General features: G+C 41.9%; 1 protein-coding gene across 1 annotated transcript; it reads right to left on the minus strand.

Annotated features, from left to right (window-relative positions):
- Window positions 1–18,798: 18,798 nt before the first annotated feature.
- Window positions 18,799–21,782, minus strand: LOC124053089 (trichohyalin-like). Its single transcript, XM_046378052.1, has 3 exons — window positions 21,587–21,782; window positions 19,142–21,256; window positions 18,799–19,049 (listed from the first exon to the last, which is right to left on the minus strand). The coding sequence occupies exons 1-3, from the start codon at window positions 21,614–21,616 to the stop codon at window positions 18,891–18,893; spliced, it is 2,304 nt and encodes a 767-aa protein (XP_046234008.1). The 5' UTR covers window positions 21,617–21,782; the 3' UTR covers window positions 18,799–18,890.
- Window positions 21,783–22,416: the final 634 nt, after the last annotated feature.

The following is a 22,416-nucleotide window of genomic DNA, read 5'->3' on the forward strand; positions in this document are numbered from 1 at the left end:
TGTTAGAGTTCCATTCTAGAATGGATTGCATGTATGCAATGTTCTGAGTCTTCCACCATTGGTGGAAAGCAGCCAAATACGTTTTACTGTACTTAAGGTACAACCTTGAATTACCTTGCTTTACCCAAATCCACCACATATTGTTAATGGTTAAACAGTGGTAGCCAACTTTTTCGGTTTGTGGCTCAAAAAATTGTATCTGGTTGCGGCTCCTTGCCATGTTTTCAAGTGTGTTTCCATCTATCTATGAGATCACATGAAAGTTTTTATGCTTGGCTGAGTTGGTTGGTTGTGTGTTTGAGTAAAGGTTCTGTTATTCCCTTGATGTCAGGCATTCAAAGTGAAAGCGGTATTTGCAAACTGAGCCTACATTCTCTCTAATCTAATTTATTGCACTTTTCGTTCATATGTTGTTTTCTCAACACCACTATGTGTGAGGCCAATCGTTTCATTGTTTAATGTGTTTGACATGTTTCAGAACGACTCATAAAAGACATGGATGATGTTAATATAGCGGGTAGAGGTGAGTAGTAATTAAATGTTTGAAAGTCTGAAGTTTTTCTGGAGCAGAGGCCTGTGCTGAGTTTATGAAACCTGTTGAAAACCTGGTGTTTTGCTCCATAAAACTGCCCCTGATAGTTTTCAGCTAAGCCAGAACAAAGCCTTTTGCTATTGCTCTTTTAAGAGAATGTTTAGTTGTTTGTCTGAGTCAGATATGTCAGAACCAAGTCTAATGGATTATAAGAGAACGTCAGGAGCGATTAGATCAAAAAAGTGCAGCCTTGCTCATTTTCTGTGTGACTGTGTCTTGTGTCTTGTGTCACACCCATCAGAGGGGTAATGCTACCAGCTTCAGTTATTTGATTACGAGAACTTGTGTAAATGCGTCTGTCCAGTGAAAGCGAACAGTTCAAGCATGAGTACAAACCATGCAAAGGTTTCAGAGTAAGCCTGTCTTTCTTCACCGACAGCTGACAGTTAATGGAAGTGCTTTCATCTGATGCCATCCTCCATAAGAATTTGGAAAAGACAGAACCAAAGAAAATGCCACCACAAGCCTTTGAGCACCTGTTAAGTGTTATTGAAAGTGGTGAGCTAAAAAGAATAAAGCGTAATCCTGCTGTGTTATTAATGAGATGCTGTACCACTTCGGACCGTGTCTGCTGCTTGCTATTCAAAAGACCACAATTCATAAGGGAGGCAAAGACAAACATGAAACAGGAAGATGCAGCCTTTTTGTCCCTTTGAGTTTACACCTGACAGCTGCTTTCCTTTTAGCTCCACGGATGAGACAGAAGGAATGGAGAGGTTGAGGCAGGGTCTGCACACAGCCCAGAGCTTTTAATGTTTGAACTCAATTGGTTTGAGTGTGTGAAGTGAGGTTTGGTAAGGTGAAGCCTCACAGAAACTGCTTCAGGGTACATTCCTATTCACCTCAATAATTTGGGGGTGACATGAAAGGGAATCAGAGGAAATGAAGACATTAACTGTTGAAAGAAATTTCTTTTTCATACAAATACATAAGTTCATGTTCTGTTGTGCAGTTTCACATTATTGCATATTTTTAAAGTGATCATATCCCTCCAAGTGTTAAATTTAGAACCATTATCATCAGGTCAGCAGATGACCATTTCCTAAACCCCACCCCTAAACAGTGATTAAAGTGTAAGGAATGTCACTACACGATATCAGTCGCATATGCACAAGCTTGTACGCCATTTCGGACAGCTGGGTACGGTAAAACCACTGGGACCACATGCACAACTGCCATACAGCCAGCAACTAGTTACATATACATTTGCTAGTGTTTATGGCGGTGCGTGGTTGCCTGTTGTAGTGTTGTATTTTTTTTGAGTTACCCTACAATTTGTCCAAATATTTGTAAGTACACAATTACAGCAATATGAGCGAAAAAATGGTATGCTATAACTGCTTTCCAGGGAGTAGTTTTACAAATACAGAGCAGGTCTATTCAGACATACCTCTTCATTATTGAATTCAGGTGTGGTATAGGGCTGTTTTTCAGATTGGGCTCAGCGCCCTACTTCCAGTGAAGGGAAATCTTAATGCTTCAGGATACCAAGACATTTTGGACAATGCTATGTCTCCAACCCTGTGGCAAAAGCCTGGGAAAGGCCCTGCTCCACCCTGGCCGGATATGTCCGGTGCAAAATACAAAATCCTTCTTGTCCGGACACGTAGATTTCATCCCCCCAGTGATCCCAACTCTAGGGCCATGGCCTTGCATACTTCTAACACTGGGACTAACCAGCTCACCACAGCAACACAGGAACAATAATGTTTCTCTGTTTCCCCATTGTCTACATGGATCTTTAACTTCTGGATTCTGACATGATATCATGTGGCAGCCACCAAGTACATAGGCCTCTTTTACAAATATCTTTAGGGACTGTAAAACATACAAGATACAAGATACAAGATAGGTTTATTTGTCACACACACAATCATACACGGTACAATGTGCAGTGAAATTCTTGATCTCCCTGCTACCAAAAAATAGGTAAATAAAAAATTTAAATATTGCAAAAAGAGAAGATAATAAAATTAAAATTAAAAAAGTGAAAATGTGCAGTATTTCCATGAATAGTATTTCCATCTAGTGCATGTAGTGCAGGTGGGAGTGGGATTGTCCAGATTAACGCTCACTGTTGAGCAGACGGATGGCCTGGGGGAAGAAGCTTTTCCTCATCCTCTCAGTGTTGGTTCTCAGGCAGAGGATCTTCTCAGCTCTCGACCTGCATTGTTTGATGTAAATGACTAGGTCGGGTAAAGTTGTTCTGATTGTCCGCTCAGCTGAGCGGACTACCCTCCTGAGGGCCGAGAGGTCCTGCTTTGTGCAGCTGCCCATCCATGTGGTGATGCTCCCACTCAAGATGCTCTCAGTGGTGCAGGTGTAAAAGTTCCTGAGCACCTTGAGGGGGAGCCTGAAGTCTCTGAGGCGTCTGAGGTGGAACAGACGCTGCCTGGCCTTCTTAACAGTCCTGTTAATGTGCAGTGACCAGGACAGGTCCCCTGTGATGGTCACACCGAGGTATTTAAAACTGTCCACCCTCTCCACCTCAGACCCGCTGATGCAGAGTGGACGGATGTCCTTCTGCTGCTTCTTCCTGTAGTCCACAATCAGCTCCTTAGTTTTGCTGACGTTCAGCAGGAGGTTATTCTTCTGGCACCAGCTCTCCAGGTGGGTGACCTCCTTCCTGTAGGCTTCCTCCTTGCTGTGTTAGATTAACCCCACGATGGCTGTGTCGTCAGCAAACTTTATAATGATGTTTCTGTCTGATGTGGACACACAGTCATGTGTGTACAGGGAGTACAGCACGCAGCCTTGGGGGGATCCAGTGTTGAGGGTGAGGGGGGATGAGTTATAGGGGCCCACGCGTACCACCTGTTGTCTGCCAGTAAGGAAGCTGTGGATCCACCTGCACAGGGAGGAGTTCAGTCCAAGATCACACAGCTTAGTGAGCAGCCTGGAGGGGACTATGGTATTGAATGCTGAGCTGTAGTCCACAAACAGCACTCTCACATAGTTCCCCATCCTAGTGTCTACGTGGGAAAGTGTCTTGTGCAGCAGGAAGGTTATGGCGTCGTCTGTGGATCTGTCTGGGCAGTATGCAAACTGTAGGGGATCCAGGGTGGGGGGCAGAGAGGAGGTGATGAATGTTTTGACCAGCTTCTCAAAACATTTCATCACCACAGATGTGAGGGCTATGGAGTGATGGTCACTGTCAAGTAAAACAAGTAAAACATTAGGGCACAGCATTCTTAACCACCTTGCTCTATAGCTCTTCTTGTTTGTGTGTGTTTCTGCAGCATGAAATATGTTTTTACGTACAGATGAAGGCCAGAGAAAAATGGGGTTTACAGGAGGATCTAACACACCTTGTTTGGATTTTCTCTTTGATTTTAGAAGCTTTTTTGAAAGAGGAAACCAACTCTGACAAGCAACTTATAAAAAACCAAACAACAGAACAAAACTGTGAGGCAGTGTATGTACCAGAGTGTACCAGACAGACATTAAATGAGATTAGATTATATTTTTTCCTCCTTCTATTGAAAAAGAAATAAAATACAAAAAGTACCAGACATAAAAATGGGAAGCTCAAGCTGTGTACAAAAATTTCACATGAAAAAATGCTGAGTACTGTATCTTTGGTAATGAAGTGTTCTCAGGGTTATTTCATCTCCTGAATTGAACAAAACAGCCTACACATTATAATAAAGTTTCTCTGACTTTCGGTCTGATTTGATCTCTGTGCCTCTGTTATTTCATGCCTTACACGCTGCTGAGTTGATGTCCTTCACATTATTGATCGAAACACTGCCAGATAACATGATGAGCTGCTTTCACCATCCCAGTGGTGTAGCTCAGGGAAAGACATGGTCCATCACTTTGGTCTGGATGAAATATCTCAATATTTGTTGCATGAAATGTCAGGGAATTTTGGACATCCTGATGAAATTGGTGATCCCATTTTCAACTTTTTAACTAGCAGCACTACAAAGTCAGAATTTTAATTTGTGCAATTTGTCAATTGATCATCAATCACCACCTTCAGGTGCATTTAGGAGATTGGAAAATCCTCCAAGGTGGTGGAGGAAGAATGATTTCAGCTCACAGGAGGTGTGAGGAAGCATGAGTTTGTGTAATGAAAAACATCCACAATCTTTTGAAACTGCAGGCTGTTTGATTCCAGCTCGTCATATTCTGACACTTTGTCACACCCTTGTGCACTCAGATGTGCACGGTACCCTTTAGCATCTTTGACCGATGCTAAATTGTAGTTTAGGTATGAAATGTACATGGTTACCTTTATCACTTCTGATTCAGTCTTTCAGTTTTGTTCCTTTGGCAGGCAGAACAGCACACGATGAGGTTTCCTGCTGTTGCTAAAAGAAAGGAATCCTGAACCGCACAAGCATTAAAACATTCACCTTTGTTCACCGCACACTAATCTTCTATGACCTGCAGGTTTAGTACCCATTCGTGCAATATTCTGACTTTTCTTCATTTAAAGAATTTAATTGTCCCAGAATAAAGGAACTCAGTATGATGTTGTTTAAAGAGGCCACATTTTGCTCATTTTCAGGTTCACACTTTTGAGGGGACTCCTCCAATGGGTTTCGTGCTTTGATGTTCAAAAAGTCCATTTTTTCTTATACTGTACACCGTCTCTATTCACCCTCTATTTGAAATGCTTTTTTTTTCTCTCAACCTTTTTGAAAGTCTTAGTCAGCTGTGATTGATCAGTACCCATCACCTTTGTGAATGTTTTTGCTGCCAGGAGGTCCCTATAACTGAGTCTGGCTGCACTTTCTACCATAAACATCACCACAATGACCACTTCTAAACCAATATTGACTATTTCTTTTTCACACATGTTGTTACATTCAAGGCATATCTATAAAGTATAGTATTCCAGATTTTCAGTTGTTGCAGGTATGTATCTGTCACATTTCAATCAAAAATGAAGTTAATCCACTGGACCTTCTCATCCTCAGATGGTGAGGGTAAATGGTGGCTTTTGTGTTGGCTCTTGCATTCCCTTTTAGTTATACATCTTCGTATAGCTGACAATGGCAAATGCAGGGCATACTCACTGGGCTTTGCTGGGCAAATGGTCACCGAGCTGGAGGTGGTCATGTGTTATATAGTGACACAGACAAGTAATGAAATGAAAGGTCGTACTACAAAGAAGGAGAGCATTTCAGAAACAGTGTTTCTGTGGGAAAGCATAACTCTTCTTTGGTGAATATGAAGTTACAAAGCGTTCAACAGGTTTAATTCCAACCCCACCCCCTCTGCCACCCATCCTCTCCCCTCTTCAGCTGACACTACCACCATCACCCGACCATCATCAGACCAGGTGAGGAGAGAACTGAGGTGGCTGAAGAGCAGGAAAGCTGCAGGACCAGATGGGCTCAGCCCCAGACTGCTTAGGGACTGTGCTGACCAGCTCTGCGAGGTGGTCATGTACATCTTCAACCTGAGCCTCAGTCTGAAGAGGGTCCCTGTCCTGTGGACAACCTCCTATGTGGTTCCAGTTCCTAAGACTGCACACCCCAAGGAGCCAAACCACTACAGGCCTGTCGCCTTGACCTCCCACCTGATGAAGACCATGGAGAGGCTCATCCTCAGTCATCTTAGCTCTGTAGTGAGTACAACGATGGACACGTTGCAGTTTGCCTACAGGCCAAACATGGGGGTGGATGACGCTGTCATCTACCTGCTGCACCGGGCGCTGACTCACCTGGAGAGTGCTGAGAGTGCTGTGAGAATCATGTTTTTTGACTTCTCAAGCCCATTCAACACAATTCAGCCGGTGCTGCTGAGAGGGAAGCTGGAGAGAGCAGGTGTGGACGGACATTTGGCTGCTTGGATCATCGACTACCTCACCAACAGGCCACAGTATGTGAGACTGCATAACTGTGTGTCTGAGGTGGTGGTCTGCAGCACGGGGGCCCCCCAGGGATCAGTGCTCTCACCTTTCCTCTTCACCCTCTACACCTCAGACTTCACCTACAACACCAGCAGATGTCACCTCCAGAAGTTCTCCGACGACTCAGCCATTGTTGGCTGTGTGTCTGAGGGGAATGAGACGGAGTACAAGTCAGTCATCGTGGACTTTGTGGGCTGGTGTGAGCGCAACCACCTGTGCTTACACACCAGTAAAACAAAGGACTTCCGGAGAAGGACATTACCACTTACACTGGTGAACATCCAGGGCTCGGACATTAAGACGGTGGACAGTTTTAAGTATCTGGGTGTTCACCTCAACCATAAACTGGTCTGGTCACATAACACCGATGCCCTGTACAAGAAGGGCCAAAGTCGTCTCCGCTTTCTGAGGAGACTGAGGTCCTTTGGAGTGTGCAGGCCCCTTCTAAGGACTTTTTATGACTCTGTGGTAGCCTCTGCTATTCACTAGGCTGTGGTCTGTTGGGGACCGGGACAGGAAGAGACTAAATAAGCTAGTCAGGAGGTCCAGCTCTGTCCTGGGCCGCCCACTGGACTCTGTGGAGCAGGTGGGTGAGAGGAGGATGTTAGCCAAGCTGACATCCATCATGGACAACACCTCTCACCCTCTGCATCAGACAGTGGAGGCTCTGAGCAGCTCCTTCAGCGGCAGACTGCTACACCCTCAGTGTGGAAAGGAGCTACCGCAGTTCCTTCTTTCCCACTGCGATTAGACTACATAATTCAGTGGTCTAGTCCTCTTTTCCTCTCTTATGAGGACTTGTATATAGCTGTATATTGTACTGTGTTTGCTGTACTTGTTAATTTATTTTACCTTTATATTTTTTTGTAAGTGTTTATGCACACTTCTTGCTTTTAGCACTCTTTTTCTGTTCTTGTGAGCTGCCACGACAAGTGAATTTCCCCACTTCGGGATCAATAAAGTTCATCTTATCTTAAAAGTGAAGCTGATGTGATAATCAGCTCATTCAAACATGAAAATAACTCCTTAACCAGAGATCAGTAAATCTCTTTTGCGATGCATTTGACAGCGTGATAAAATACAACAGAAGATGACAGGCCTTGACTGCTTTTCCTCCCATACAATAAATCTGCCAGATTTTCATTTAGTAAAACCCCACTGACCCACCATGATGGCTGCTCACAGCGGCCAGGCAGTCACATTTCTCTGCTTCTGTTTTGTAGCAGCAAATTATCCAGCTGGCTCACTGGGTGGGAATGACAAAACAGGTGTGAGGGGGCTCTGATTTATATGTCAGAGAAGCAGGGCTGTCCCAAGGATTTCCGGGGCCCAAAGCAGAAGTACAAAAGCAGGGTTCATATCCTGTATACACCTCAACACTTCTACAGACACGAGCCCTTTAGCTGATTTTGTCTTGATTGTTAAGTATCAGCATGACAAGAAGCTTGATACAAATATCATAATTTGCCAATTTTGCAAAAAAATGGAAATATCTTTTCTGAAAAAGGTCTGATGTTGTCCTGGATTTCTTCTACTCCTTCTTCTTCTTTCTGGTTTGTGACCAACACAATTATAATTTGCAATAAACGTTCTGTAAAGGTTCAGAGAGAAGGGACATGTCTATGAGTCTCACAAGCCCAGATTTCAAAAATAGAACAAAATAGAAACGCATTGCAATCATTTTCAAAAGGTGTTTGATGAGAACAGCTCCTGAGCCCATGTAGTAATATCCTTTATACAATCATGTGTTTGAGAAAATTATGAACCTCAGCACATCCTTGCTTGGAACCAACCGAGGGACAACTTTCATAGCCAATCACGATCCTATCACCTGTTAGCAGTGAACCTGTTGACCTGTGGAATGTTCCAAACAGGTGTTTTATTGAGCAGTACACAACCTTCCCAGTCTTTTGTTGCCTCTATCCCAACGTGTTTGAAAAGTGTTTCTGGCATCAAATTTGGAGTAAATGTATATTTACAAAAATCTATGAATATGATTGTAGAACATGAAACATTTTCAAATAAATGTCAAAGGGTTAGCAAATTACCTCTATATGTTTCACTATATTTATGTATTATGTATTATCTATATGTTTAACACATCATCCCAGCTATTTGTGAATCACGGTTGTACTTTGAATGCAGGCTCAGAATGTGTACACTGTATCTGTATTAAGCAGTTTGCTGAGGCCATGATGACACCAATTTAAAAGCATTTAATATGTAAATATGATTAGTTTGTATGTACTTACAACCCTCACCGCATTTGAGTATACATTTAAAAGTACTAAAACAAGAACAGCATAATACAGTAGATTCTCTGCAATGTAGAGACGGTATAATACAACACTGCAGCAAAGCAACTGTGGTGTCAGCAGTACTGACTGTATCAGATGTTTTTAGTGTAAATCTGGCTTTTACGAAAACGTTACAGAAAGACGTACAGCATCAGCTCACACTGTACATTTAGCTGTTCAGGACTTGACCCCTCATGGTTGACATTGACGACCTGACATGATTTCTTTTTTTCAAAATGTTCAAACAGTAGATGTGTTTTCTGGTGTGTCTTTTTTGCTGTAATGGCCAGTCCTACAAAGGAAACAGCATGATGATCATTGCTGTTGTCATCACATACTGCTGCTTGGTCATGCCCTTATTCTTCTGAATGAGGCCCACATAGTCTTCATTTTGGCGTGTGTTCCTGCAGCAAAGCCTTTCTAACTTGTGCTTAACATGAACATTCACAGGGGCTGCAAACTCCTTTCCTCTGACTGAAGGTTGTGTGTGTGGCCCAACACTCAACCTCAACTCCTCTTGGGACTTTCTCACTTTGTAAACTAAGTTGCGTTGTGTAGTTGCTTTGATTGTATGATACTGACACGGATGTGTTTATACTGGAGGCACACTGTATCCTGCAATACTGCAAAATGACATGCTGGGAATAAGACCAAACTCTCATTGCACAATCAGGCAAAATGTTCTGGTGGAAACTACCAGCTGACGCTGACAAAGCTAATTAAATAATAAATAATAAAACACAATGTATTTGTGGAATTGCAGAAATGGAACAGCAGCAAAGGCAGTTTTTCGGCTACTTGTCCTTTTCAGGACGACTCAACTCACCCCACCCTTTACCCTAACCCCTAAGCCCACCTCCTCTTCTCACCCCTAACCCATCTCCTCTTCCTCTTGTCCAATCCCAACTCCTTCTACCCTTCCTCTTCTCTCATCTCCTACCTTTATGTATTTCTTTAAAGCCTTCATCAAAATAAATCTTATTTATCTATGTGTCTTTCTGAGTAGACACATAAATGTCACATAATACAGCAGTAGATTTGTTTTCACTTTCTCATCATAACACAGTCAAGAATGAGAATTTATTCACTATTCACATTTATTCACTAATTTATGACCAGCTATTTTTGGACAGGATTTTTTTTAAAGTTTTCTTACTGCAGGTTTATCAGAAATACATTTTTTCTTGTTGCTGTTGAATTAAAAGGATCTTTAACATGCTTACTAAGGCTGAATGGTGAAGCCATCTCCACCTCTCTGATATATCCATGGTATAATGGTAAATTTGTTTACCATCTTAGTCTGGCAGGTTAGCATGCTAGACTCATATGAGCCATCAGTAGTCCGAGTTAGACAAATGGATATTTTCTAAAGTTACAGCCGTTTTTTTCTCCTTTCTCTCTCTCTTTCCCTGGACACTGATTCCTCGTAATGATCACAATGGGGGCGTCTTACTAAACAGACTGTAACTTAATAGCCACTTGATTTGATCTCAAACCACTGAAGCCTCTTATTAGCTTATGAACTTCAGAATCTTTGAAAAGAATCAGGACTGTGGGTTTTGTCCTCTAACTCTTCCATTACAAGAAGTGGCCAATGTAGATGGCAGGAATGATTTCAGAGACCATTAACTCCTTAGGACAGTGTATCCTCTAACCAAAGCCAAGTTGAAGGTGTTTGATAAGAGTATAAACAAATTTACATTATATTATTCTTTTTTCCTTTATGTCATGCAAGAAAAAGAAGTCCATGTGTTTTTCCCATTTCGTTTCCCAAGTCATCAAAAGAACAGATATTAAACCAAATCTGGAATACATCACTACATACTTCTTTTCATCATATGTTTTGTACATATATTAAATATTTTCTCATTGTAATCTATAAATTCTGTGATTTTGATCTTTTCTGTTGTTGGGACATCTTTTGTATATCTGTCCATCCGGGGTGAGGAATCTCTGCTCTGTGGCTCTTCCTGGGATTTCTTTCATTTGTTTCCTGACTTGAATAAAGGATCTGAAATTACTGAATTGAAGAAGAAGAAGCAAACTGTGTTCTGTAATGTTGTACATACTAAAGTGTCATGGTGGATATTACATTGTAGTATGTACTGTGTGTAGATGATTTATGGTAAATGCATTCTGAATCCAAGCTTATGGAAGCTTGCAAGTGTACTACTTAAAGTGGATGTAATGTCCGTCATTGCTTAATTAATACCCTTTGTTGTGATCACCTTGGAGTCTACCTGGCAGGTAATGGTGTGCAGCGTATAACTGACACATGGTTTAACCAGGTTCATCCCCCTGAAATTCTCAGCCCTGTCCTCTCCCACTATCCATTTTCCCCGTCTGCTATCCATCCTCAGCCTCTTTTCGATGTCTCCCTCTCCACCGCACATAGCCACCTAATCCCCCACAGTCCACTTCTCCAATTTGTCCTCTTTTCATGGCCTTTGTGATTGACACTGTGACACTCTACCTCTGCCCTTTCCTATCACTATCTCCTTTCCAGCTATCTACTCTATTTCACCTTCCAGCTCATATCAGACTTTGGTAGACCTTTCCTTTATTACTGCTGTGCTTGTTAAAACTCAAAAGCAGAGTGTTTCTAATTGATGCAGGTTTCGCCCTTGAGTGCTATTTGGATGTCATTCAGTTGAACTTTCCACATTAAGCCTCCATGTCGTCTCACCTTCCCTTAAAACTGTCATGTTGTAGGATTATGGTTTAGAATTATGGTTTAAAGAGTAGCTGAAAAGGCATACACAGCACAGAGGCTGGGGTAAATTAACCATAATTACCACACAGAAGACACACTTTGTGTTTAACAGTGATATATTATTGTGTGATGTGATGCAATTTAACTGCATCACATTAGGCCTGCTTGGCAACTGCTTAATTTCACTATAGGTCGAACATGTCAAATACACTGTAGGCTACAGTAAGTTAAAATTTGCAGGTTGGCTTTTTGAGGTTGACATGTGTGCCACCAGAAGCTTGAGACTTTCTCTGATGTCTTCTTCTTGTCCTCAGATGAAGATTCCTTGTCAGGTGAATATTGTCCACATTATTCTCCTCTACCACCAGCCCTCCAGCAAAGAACATTGTTAGTAGTTCAGTTTGACAGTTGAGTCACAGGCAGAGTCAGCTAGGTTGACAAGGGCGTCACACACCCACATTTCCTGCTCAGCAGCAGAGTCCCATGTATGGACTTCCCACAATTACTACAAAACAGAACTTTGAGAACAGAACAGAGACGAGGAGGATGGTGAGTTCAGGAAGATAACATGGGGTATCTTTGTTGTTCAAACAAACCATAGACTGTCCAGGGAGCCACAGAACAAGTAACGGGCTTTGGCTGGTCCCATCTGTCGCTGGAATTCTCCTTTCAACTCACATTTCACTGTCTGGCTGAGAACTGTCAAAATCTTGGTCTGAGATCAGCTGGTGAATGATGTAAGAGCCGTAAAGAACCAAGGGAGTGAGTTGGACCACATTTAGCATAGATGGTACATTCAGTTATTGGAGAGGCTTACACATGAAGGAGCTTTTATACAGTATCTTAGATCTTTACCCAATTTCTGATTCTGATATCACAGATTAAAATATGGGCAAAATTATGCTACACTACTGTTTTGTTGTGAACGGATTTACGAAGGCAGTTTTCTTGTTGGATGTGCAGTATGTGAGGTGGAGTTTGTTTGATCTGGAGGAGGAGATTAACCTGTGTTAGCTCTGACTGTGTATCTGTTGGTTACTAACTAACTTACATCACCTACTGCTGTGTGGGCTCAGTCACTCAGTCCATGTGTTGCACAGCTGCAGATATCACATTGGAGAATTTTTTTTCAAACAGGAAGCTTGAGTTAGCTCCACTGTTAGCTCCATTTTCTAACTTGCCTCCATAGTTAGTTTTTTATTTATTTATTTATTTCCACTTTCATTGGAATACTAAATAATTTTGCTGGCTTTACAGATGCAGGTACAAATACAAATACTGGCCTCTTCTTAGTGCAAACATCCATGATGGAATATAGTAACAGCAGCAACAAAACATAAAAATAAGTGATATTTGCTTCTATTATGTTAAAAAGTGCTATCCATCCATTCAAAACTAAAAGAAGGAAGATGACTTTTGTTTGTGTACCACATTTTGATTGAATTAGATTAGATTATTAGATTAAGATCTTGAAATTTCAGTACACTGAAAACTTTTAGGCTTTAAAGCTTTCAGCCGTCATTTGAGACAGTGATAAAATCTGTGAGTGTTTCACTTTCTAATGTTCTCAGTGAAATAGTAGTGAGATGGTTTGGAACCAGCCTTGTTTTTTTATATTTTGAAATTTGTTTACTATTGTTTCCAGTTAATGGTACAAGACTGAGAGTCTCCATGTTATGGGCTCCTTGAGGCCTCACTTTGGTACAGCAATGTTTGAGCCATGTTTGCCATTCTAGTTTGGTTTGTTAGTATGCTAACATTTTCTAATTAGCTTGAAAAAAGGACCACTGAGGCTTGTGAGAACATTCACAGTTTTGCAAATGTTTGATTGTAAACTAAAGTTGGTTAGTTAGTTGAGCTCAGGAGATCGGCAGAGTTATTGCACGTTATCCTGAGGGAGACATCAATATAAGTAACAAATTTGGTGGCAATATTTCAGTTGAGAACATCTGTCAAGTTTTGGACTGACGATTGACAGACAGACCAACGGACAATACCATCCTCAGAAATGCCACAGGTATCCTGTTTGCTTACATAGATGTGCAGTGTCTCTTGCAACCTGCATGACAAACACTAACCTACAGTCAGAGTCCATTGCAGTCAACCTTGTGCGCTCATCGATGTATTGTGAACTGTGGCACAGCCTTTGGAGCACGATGATATATGATACAAACTCGGTTCTAGCTATGCTGCAATTAGATGTGAATAGTTTGTCCTGAAGCACAGTGATTCTTCAGTCTATTTTTGATATGATTTGTAACCTGTTCTACACACATATTACTCCACTCAGCTGAACTATAAACCAATTCCTACATGCAGGCTTTTATGGTGAGACACCTTGATGGGAAAGAATAAATCCAATTTAGTCTGACAGTCACTCAAACTTCCCAATCCCTCCCACATCATTACATGGTACACATTTCATCTTACTTTCCCAACATATCCTTCGGCCATAAATGCTGCAGCTGGAGTCCATGGGCTCCCTTTTGTACCCCTGAGGAAAATTTGTATTTTTGTATAAACTTGATCTTTAGGGCTGCAACTAAGAATTATCTTAACAAATCATTTATAACAGCAAGTCCTCACATTTGAAAAGCTGAAACTAGCAAATGTTTCTACTAATTATGTTTCTAATTATTTCTACTTTAAAATAACTGGAATGATTAATCATTTATGGGGCGGCACGGTGGTGCAGTGGTTAGCACTGTCGCCTCATAGCAAGGTTCCAGGTTCGAATCCCGGTCTAGGTCCTTCTATGTGGAGTTTGCATGTTCTCCCTGTGCCTGCGTGGGTTTTCTCCGGGTACTCCGGCTTCCTCCCACAATACCAAAAACATACACATTAGGTTAATTGGCTACTCTAAATTGCCCCTGAGTGTGAGAGTGTGTGGTTGTCTGTCTTTGTGTGTTGGCCCTGCGATTGACTGGCGACCAGTCCAGGGTGAACCCCGCCTCTCGCCCGTAGTCAGCTGGGATAGGCTCCAGCTCCCCCGCGACCCTGACGGATAAGCGGTATAGAAAATGGATGGATGGACGGATGGATTAATAATTTATCAACAGAGCTTGTGACTACATTTTTCTACCCACAAAAGAGAGAACATTCATGTGGACTTAAAGAAGGTCAGTATTAGAAGATGATGAATTGTCATGTCCACAGTCTAAACAGGAAGCTTCATTGTCAAATGACTGTCTTGTATTCACATAAAATATATCTGTGGCAAAACAAACTAAAAAATAAAAACAACAAAATGAAAAAACATTCAAAGATTTCAAAACTAGACAAGAACATTTGTCAAAGACTGCTAGTTGTCCTTAAGCTTTTGGATGAGCCACGCTTTTCAATTTACTCCATGATTGTCTGTGTGTGTGCTTTTTTGAGTTTTGCTTTAATTAATAAACACTGTTGTTCGGACCTCTGCCTCGCATCTCAGCCTTTTTGACTCTGCGTTGGGGTTCAGCTCTCCCTGCGTCAGTGACGGCGCCATTTTGTGACAGAAAGCTCTGACCAGTATGAACCATGCAGAGTCTCCTTTTTGGGGCACCAGACTGCCAATCAGGCCCCCTCCCAGTCTGGGCCACCTCTGGAAGGTGCACATGTGCCGAGGTCCAGGGGAGGCCTGCATCCTGCGACAGGCTCCCCACTGCCGGTTCCAGCTCTGCGGACCAGGCGGCCAGCCGCCGTGGAGATCAACGCTCCTGTCCCGGCTCTGCGGACCAGGCCGCACGCTGCGCAGAGATCGGCTTTCGCAGAGATCAGAGACAGCTTTAAGGACACATTTTCACTTCAACAGAATGTTGCAAGGAGGTTGTACACAAGATGATTTAAGTCAAGTCAACGACTAGTCCAACATCGAACACAGGTGAATTTGAGTAAAGACTAAAGAAGAAGTAAAAAGGGGGGTCAGGATGAAGTTAAGTCCAGATGTTGAGGTCAGTTGTATCTAGTTAAGTGGAACAACCTTTCCTTTTTGGTACCATTTGAAGCAAAGTCACACACTAATGTTAGCAGGAATATCAGCTGTGAGTGCACAGAGTTGATCCTTTGTTGACAGAATTGATATTAGCACAGATAATGTGATGTCCAAGTAATAGAGGTGCTCAGTTAATACTCCCAACATTTCATGGTTATATTTTGCTGCTGTCCTCCCACATGACAAGAGAGAATGTGAAGCAATAGTAACTGTATCCTCTATTTTACAGAGGTTTAGTAAATAAGGAAAAGGCTTTCCATGCCGTTTGGCTGATGGGAATGTATTGATGGTTGTAATTTTTACCTAGTGATGGCGCAAGATGAAAGCTCAGGATATCAATGAAGTTACAACAAAATTACAATTCATCCTTTGGGCACCATTCGTGAGTGTGCCAGACTGGATGGCAATCTATGCATGAGACTGTGAGACATTTTACAGGGTAAGTAGAAACTCGGACCTGCTAGTGACCTGCTGGTCAGAATGTCAGCATGTTGACATTCTGACCTGTGACTCAGCATTCATTAAAGTATTATTAAATAAGTTGCCTGCTCAGTGCTAAGAAGCCAGACAGCAACCACATCTGAACTCTGTCTTCATTGTGATTTCCACTACACGAGAAGTTTTGTGAAATTAAACCTAAGTTGTAGCTATTTGTGGATATTTACTTTGGTTCCTTTTTTTTTAAACTGCATGTTGTGCTTTATGTTATATGGTTTCGAATTAACCTGCCACGATACTAAATCAGCTGCAGCAGTCACTAACAGACTTTCAGTGAAGCAGCATTGTGGCTACCTTATCAAAGTCTCTTGGACATTCAATAACGGCAAACCTAATCAATAACTTGTCCTGGTGAGGAGCGACGGGGATGGAGAGACGAAATAGGGGAGAGGGTGTACCCACAGAGAGGCAGAGAGTCTGAAGTGATGCATCAGAGAGAACCGTGTAGAAGTGATCACGGAGAGGCTTCAGAAGGCTGCAGGTGGGAGGTAAATAAGGGCATTGGTATGATGACAACGATAACATGCATGGTGACAATATTGTCCCATGCAGAAAGGGAGAGACGACAAAGGCAGGCAAGAGCAGCAAGGGAAAGAACGAATGATCACCTCAGCAGCACATAGCGGGGCGGCTGAGTGCGAAAATCATTCAGATGGTGATACGAGCATGAAATGGTGCATGTGCTTCACCATTAGCCTTATTATTAAGATGTTAACATTAGTCAAATGAAAATCCAACATGGTCAACATTTTTTGGTTTGGAAAGAAACTTCATCTTGCAGTACATTTTAAACAAGGAAATAAAGCGATTTGGCATGAAATGTTGATGGAACAGTGAATAGGTCAAGTACACAGCAAAATGACATGACAAGCTCGATTTTTTTTAAAATTGGCGCTTATGCGTTTTGGAAAAGAGCTCTTCATTTGTAGAGTCAATTCCTGTGTTGAAACACTTACACATTCTATTTATACATTGTCTTGGTTTGTTTTATTTATTCATCAGTTTTGGAAGGTTTAAATCAATTTGCAGTATCAGCAGTACTGGACCAGCCATACATGTTGACTGCATAGCTCTCTAAGGTCTGCATATTAGTGCCATGATTGACTGGTGGATGTTGGCAAAGTTTTGAGAAGAGAAATGTGGCCTCATCATACACATTCCAAGTGTCCCGAGCAGACTTATTTAACTTGCCTTCAAATGTTGACACAACATCAGAACCAATAAAAGCACAGAAGAACAGGATTCCTCCTGCTTTTTCTAGCCCAAGTGTAGAGCAGATTTCATGAACGGATCTATTTATATTTTCAGGCTTAGTCCTTGACCAAAGACAATTCAGTTTTGCAAGAACCGACTCTTGAAGGGAATGAAAACAGAATCCCGCCACTACAATCACATATGTTTCATTTAATCAAAACCTTGCTGCCATAGAGGACTGAATCGTTTGCATGCACAAATGTTCGTGTCTTTCTCTTCATGAGTGCAGGGAGATCCATTGTTGAGACACTGTCATGCTTGGTGTTTTCTGCTGTGCTTTGTCTTTTGGTTTTGAGTCCATGTGTCATGTTCCATGTGTGTTTTGTGTTTCCATGTATTAGGTTCAAGGTTTTTGTCCTGTTTGATTTTGAAAGTCCTCCGTTCAGGTCAGGAAAGCTTTTGTCTTGCCGGGAGTTTTTTGCCACAGTATTTTCTTAGATCCCTGGTCACAGTAAGAGTGAGCCTGTTTTGTTTAGTTTTTTGATTTTTGAAAATAAAGACCATTGTTTGGACCTCTGCCTCGCCTACCTGCCTTTTTGACTCTGCATCGGGGCTCAGCCTTTTTCTGCGTCAGCGACGCAAATTGTGACAGAACGCACTGACCAGAATGAACTCCGCAGAGTCTCCTTATGCGGGCACCGGACTGGCGACCCGGCTTCCCAGTTTGGTCGACCTCTGGGAGGAGCAGATGTGCCGCTTCAGGTAGCAGTGTTGATGGTCGATAGTTTAGTATGTTCAAAGTTTTTGAAAAGTTGAAAGGTAAGCTTTTTCACATTTTCCATCTCTAACGAGGATCTTCTCACAGAGAAGGAATATTGAGATCTGACCAACAAAAGAACAGCGTCAGAAGTATCAGCAGTAATAGCACCACAAAGGAACGAAGAATGTACACCTTCTTTTTTCTACTTTTATCATTCAGTGTTTGGGGTGTGACGATCCTCCAAATCCATGGTTTGATTTGACTTTAAATTTCTCGGTCACAGTTTTAAATTTAATCTTTTTTTTCAGCACTGGCAGCTATGACCTTCAAGTCTTGATTTGTAAAGATCAACGGATGACTGCATGTGTATTCTAGTAAAACTGAAGTGCTGGATTTTTTTCCCTTTTGCACAGTGTGCAACAATATTCAAGTAATCTTTATGCTATACATTAGCACATGTACATGCTGATGAAATGCATGAATACATGACATATAAACACTTCAAATGAAATTATCCATGCAACTGATGTAACTAACTGTTGGCAATAATTCCTATAATAATATAATTACAGTATGATACTATAAAACACAATATCATATCCAATACCAACAATTACGTCAGAATAAAACACAGTAAAACCATTTTATTGTTAAATATAACCATAAATTATGTTGCTGCAAAACAAGTAAATGCTGTAGCTGACCAGCAAAGCTTCAAAAAACAGTAAAAATGTAACAGAGATACTCCCTCTATTTGGATTCTCTGGCTCTCTGTCCCCTTATAGATCAGCACTGTGAAGATGGCACCACCATGTAGAACTCCATGTTTAGTACTTCTTAAATCAGGCAAATTCTTCTTATTTCTCTTATTTTTAAGGTAAAAGTTGTGATACATATCTTTTTTTTCAGAATTTTATTTAAATTCTGTTTTCAAGAAAGACATGAAAGTAGGAGCAAGTAGAGAGAAAGAGAGAAGGAAAGATACGAAGAGGAGGTGGTCTTAGGGGTTAGGGTAAAGGGTGGGGTGAGTTGAGGGAGGCGAGTCGTCCTGAAAAGGACAAGTAGCAGAAAAACTGCCTTTGCTGCTGTTCCATTTCTGCAGCCTGCAGCTCCACAAGTTCTTCTTCTGCTTGGGTTCTGCCTTTGCTTTTGTCAGTTGCTGTAAAGAGAAAAACAGTGTGTTTTATTTCACGTCCACAAGTCCAATGAAAAATACTGTTAGAATCAAAAAGATGAGATGTGACTGCTTACCTGAAGCTGGAAGGGAATCTTTGTGAGGTGCTGGAGCTCCTTTTTCCTCTCTGCTTCTTCATTGTTCCATATTTTCTCTTTCACCAGCAGCGTCTCCTCCAGATCTCTCTTTTCTTGTTTCCACTGCTGGGCTCTTCTCTCCCAAGTCTCAGACAATAGGAAGAGCTCCTTTGTGGACTGAAGCTGACTGTCTGAGAGCTCCTTCTCAAAGCTCTGTTTTGCCTGGGAAAACTGTTTCTGGAAGCTCCTTTCTTTTTCTTCCAGCACTTTCTTGAAGCCCTTCTCTTGCTCTAAGAGCTTCTTCTGGTGGCTCACATTACTTTCAGCCAACTGACTTTGGATCTTCTGCTCCAAAGCCTCACATGTCTGTCTGCTCTGTTTCAGAGCTGACTGTGTGGCGTCCAGCTGGGCCAAAGTGTCAGTGTGAGCCTTAGCAAGGGCTCTTTTGTCATCAGCTCTGCTGACCAGCTTATCTTTCTCTTGGAGGACTTCCTCAAGCTGGCTGACTTTCCTCTGCCACTTTTCTTCCACACTGTTCAGTTCGGTGGACTTTTTCCATTCATCAAGAGATGCTTTCACCCCCTCTGCTTCTTTGTGCTTCAGTATGTTCTCTTTCACCAGCAGCGTCTCCTCCAGATCTCTCTTTTCTCGTTTCCACTGCTGGGCTCTTATCTCCCAAGTCTCAGACAATAGGAAGAGCTCTTTTGAGGACTGAAGCTGACTGTCTGAGAGCTCCTTCTTAAAGCTCTGGTTTGCCTGGGAAAGCTCTTTCTGGAAGGTCTTTTCTTTTTCTTCCATCTCTTTCTGGAAGGTCTTTTCTTTTTCTTCCAGCTCTCTCTGGAAATGTCGCTCTTTTGCTTCCAGTTTTTTCTTGAAGCCCTTCTCTTGCCCTAAGAGCTTCTTCTGGTGGCTCACATTATTTTTAGCCATCTGACTTTGGATCTTCTGCTCCAAAGCCTCACATGTCTGTCTGCTCTGTTTCAGAGCTGACTGTGTGACGACCAGCTGGGCCAAAGTGTCAGTGTGAGCCTGAGCATGAGCTCTTCTTTTGTTATCAGCCTGCCTGACCAGCTTATCTTTCTGTAGGAGGAGTTCCTCAAGCTGGCTGACTTTCCTCTGCCACTTTTCTTCCAGGCTTTTCCGTTCAGTGGACTTTTTCCACTCATCATGAGATGCTTTCACCCCCTCTGCTTCTTTGTGCTTCAGTATGTTCTCTTTCACCAGCAGCGTCTTCTCCAGATCTCTCTTTTCTTGTTTCCACTGCTGGGCTCTTCTCTCCCAAGTCTCAGACAATAGGAAGAGCTCCTTTGAGGACTGAAGCTGACTGTCTGAGAGCTCCTTCTTAAAGCTCTGGTTTGCCTGGGAAAGCTCTTTCTGGAAGCTCCTTTCTTTTTCTTCCATCTCTTTCTGGAAGGTCTTTTCTTTTTCTTCCAGCTCTCTCTGGAAGCTCCTTTCTTTTTCTTCCATCTCTTTCTGGAAGGTCTTTTCTTTTTCTTCCAGTTGTCTCTGGAAACTCCTCACTTTTTCTTCAAGCTCTTTCTTGAAGCCCTTCTCTTGCTCTAAGAGCTTCTTCTGGTGGCTCACGTTCCTTTCAGCCAACTGACTTTGGATCTTCTGCTCCAAAGCCTCACAGGTCTGTCTGCTCTGTTTCAAAGCTGACTCTGTGACACCCAGCTGGGCCAAGGTATCAATGTGAGCCTTAGCACGGGCTCTTCTTTTGTTATCAGCCTGCCTGACCAGCTTATCTTTCTGTAGGAGGAGTTCCTCAAGCTGGCTGACTTTCCTCTGCCACTTTTCTTCCACACTGTTCAGTTTGGTGGACTTTTTCCATTCATCAAGAGATGCTCTCACCCTCTCTGTTTCTTTGCTCTGAGCGTGGAGCCTCTTTCTTACATAGAAGATCTCCTCTTCTTTCTTTTTCAGTTCATGCTCTGCCTTCTCACGCTCTTTCTTGATAGCTGTGTAGTAATTTTCCTCTAGAGCAGAGAGGTTGCGCTGAAGACAGCTGATTTTGTTTTCTTTGCGTCTGATCTCGTCTTTGGCCTCTTGGAGCTCAGCCTTTAATTTTTTATTTTCCTCATCAAAGGAAATGTCCTCCATTTCCATGATGTCCGCCTGTGTGAAATACATTTGAAGAAATACATGAAAACATCTTCATTTCACAGATTAAGAAAAGTGTTGGTGTTTGTTTTTTTGTTCATTTATTTGACAGTGACACCTAAAGCAAAAGAGTTTGTATGTGAAAAGACTTCACATTATGAATTTGTAATTAGTCGGAAATATAATCTCATTCATCAAATCATTAATCATTAATTAAATCAGTTTTAACAGCTGAAGCTTTTGAGGAAAAAAAACTATGAACAAACAGTTAAACAAGAGGAAGTTTCTCTCCAAGAGCAGTAGTGACTAAAATGTGTAAAGTGTCTCCTGGTTTGAACATCTCACCCAGCTGGGTTGGCTGTCTCTTCTCTCCATGGTGGTGGATGATACTGACAACGAGCACGTGAGACGCAGGATAGGTTGTAGAAGTACGATTTCTTTGGTCGATCAGATAATTTCCTCTGAAGACACACACGTTTTCTTTGTTCGACTGCTGAGGGTGAAGCGAGTGTGTTGGTTCTGAGTGAATGTACACAGTAGATATAGACTGTTAGAGTTCCATTCTAGAATGGATTGCATGTATGCAATGTTCTGAGTCTTCCACCATTGGTGGAAAGCAGCCAAATACGTTTTACTGTACTTAAGGTACAACCTTGAATTACCTTGCTTTACCCAAATCCACCACATATTGTTAATGGTTAAACAGTGGTAGCCAACTTTTTCGGTTTGTGGCTCAAAAAATTGTATCTGGTTGCGGCTCCTTGCCATGTTTTCAAGTGTGTTTCCATCTATCTATGAGATCACATGAAAGTTTTTATGCTTGGCTGAGTTGGTTGGTTGTGTGTTTGAGTAAAGGTTCTGTTATTCCCTTGATGTCAGGCATTCAAAGTGAAAGCGGTATTTGCAAACTGAGCCTACATTCTCTCTAATCTAATTTATTGCACTTTTCGTTCATATGTTGTTTTCTCAACACCACTATGTGTGAGGCCAATCGTTTCATTGTTTAATGTGTTTGACATGTTTCAGAACGACTCATAAAAGACATGGATGATGTTAATATAGCGGGTAGAGGTGAGTAGTAATTAAATGTTTGAAAGTCTGAAGTTTTTCTGGAGCAGAGGCCTGTGCTGAGTTTATGAAACCTGTTGAAAACCTGGTGTTTTGCTCCATAAAAC

The sequence above is a fragment of the Scatophagus argus genome, chromosome 21 (genome assembly GCF_020382885.2).
Source record: "Scatophagus argus isolate fScaArg1 chromosome 21, fScaArg1.pri, whole genome shotgun sequence".
In the NCBI taxonomy this organism is placed as follows: domain Eukaryota; kingdom Metazoa; phylum Chordata; class Actinopteri; family Scatophagidae; genus Scatophagus; species Scatophagus argus.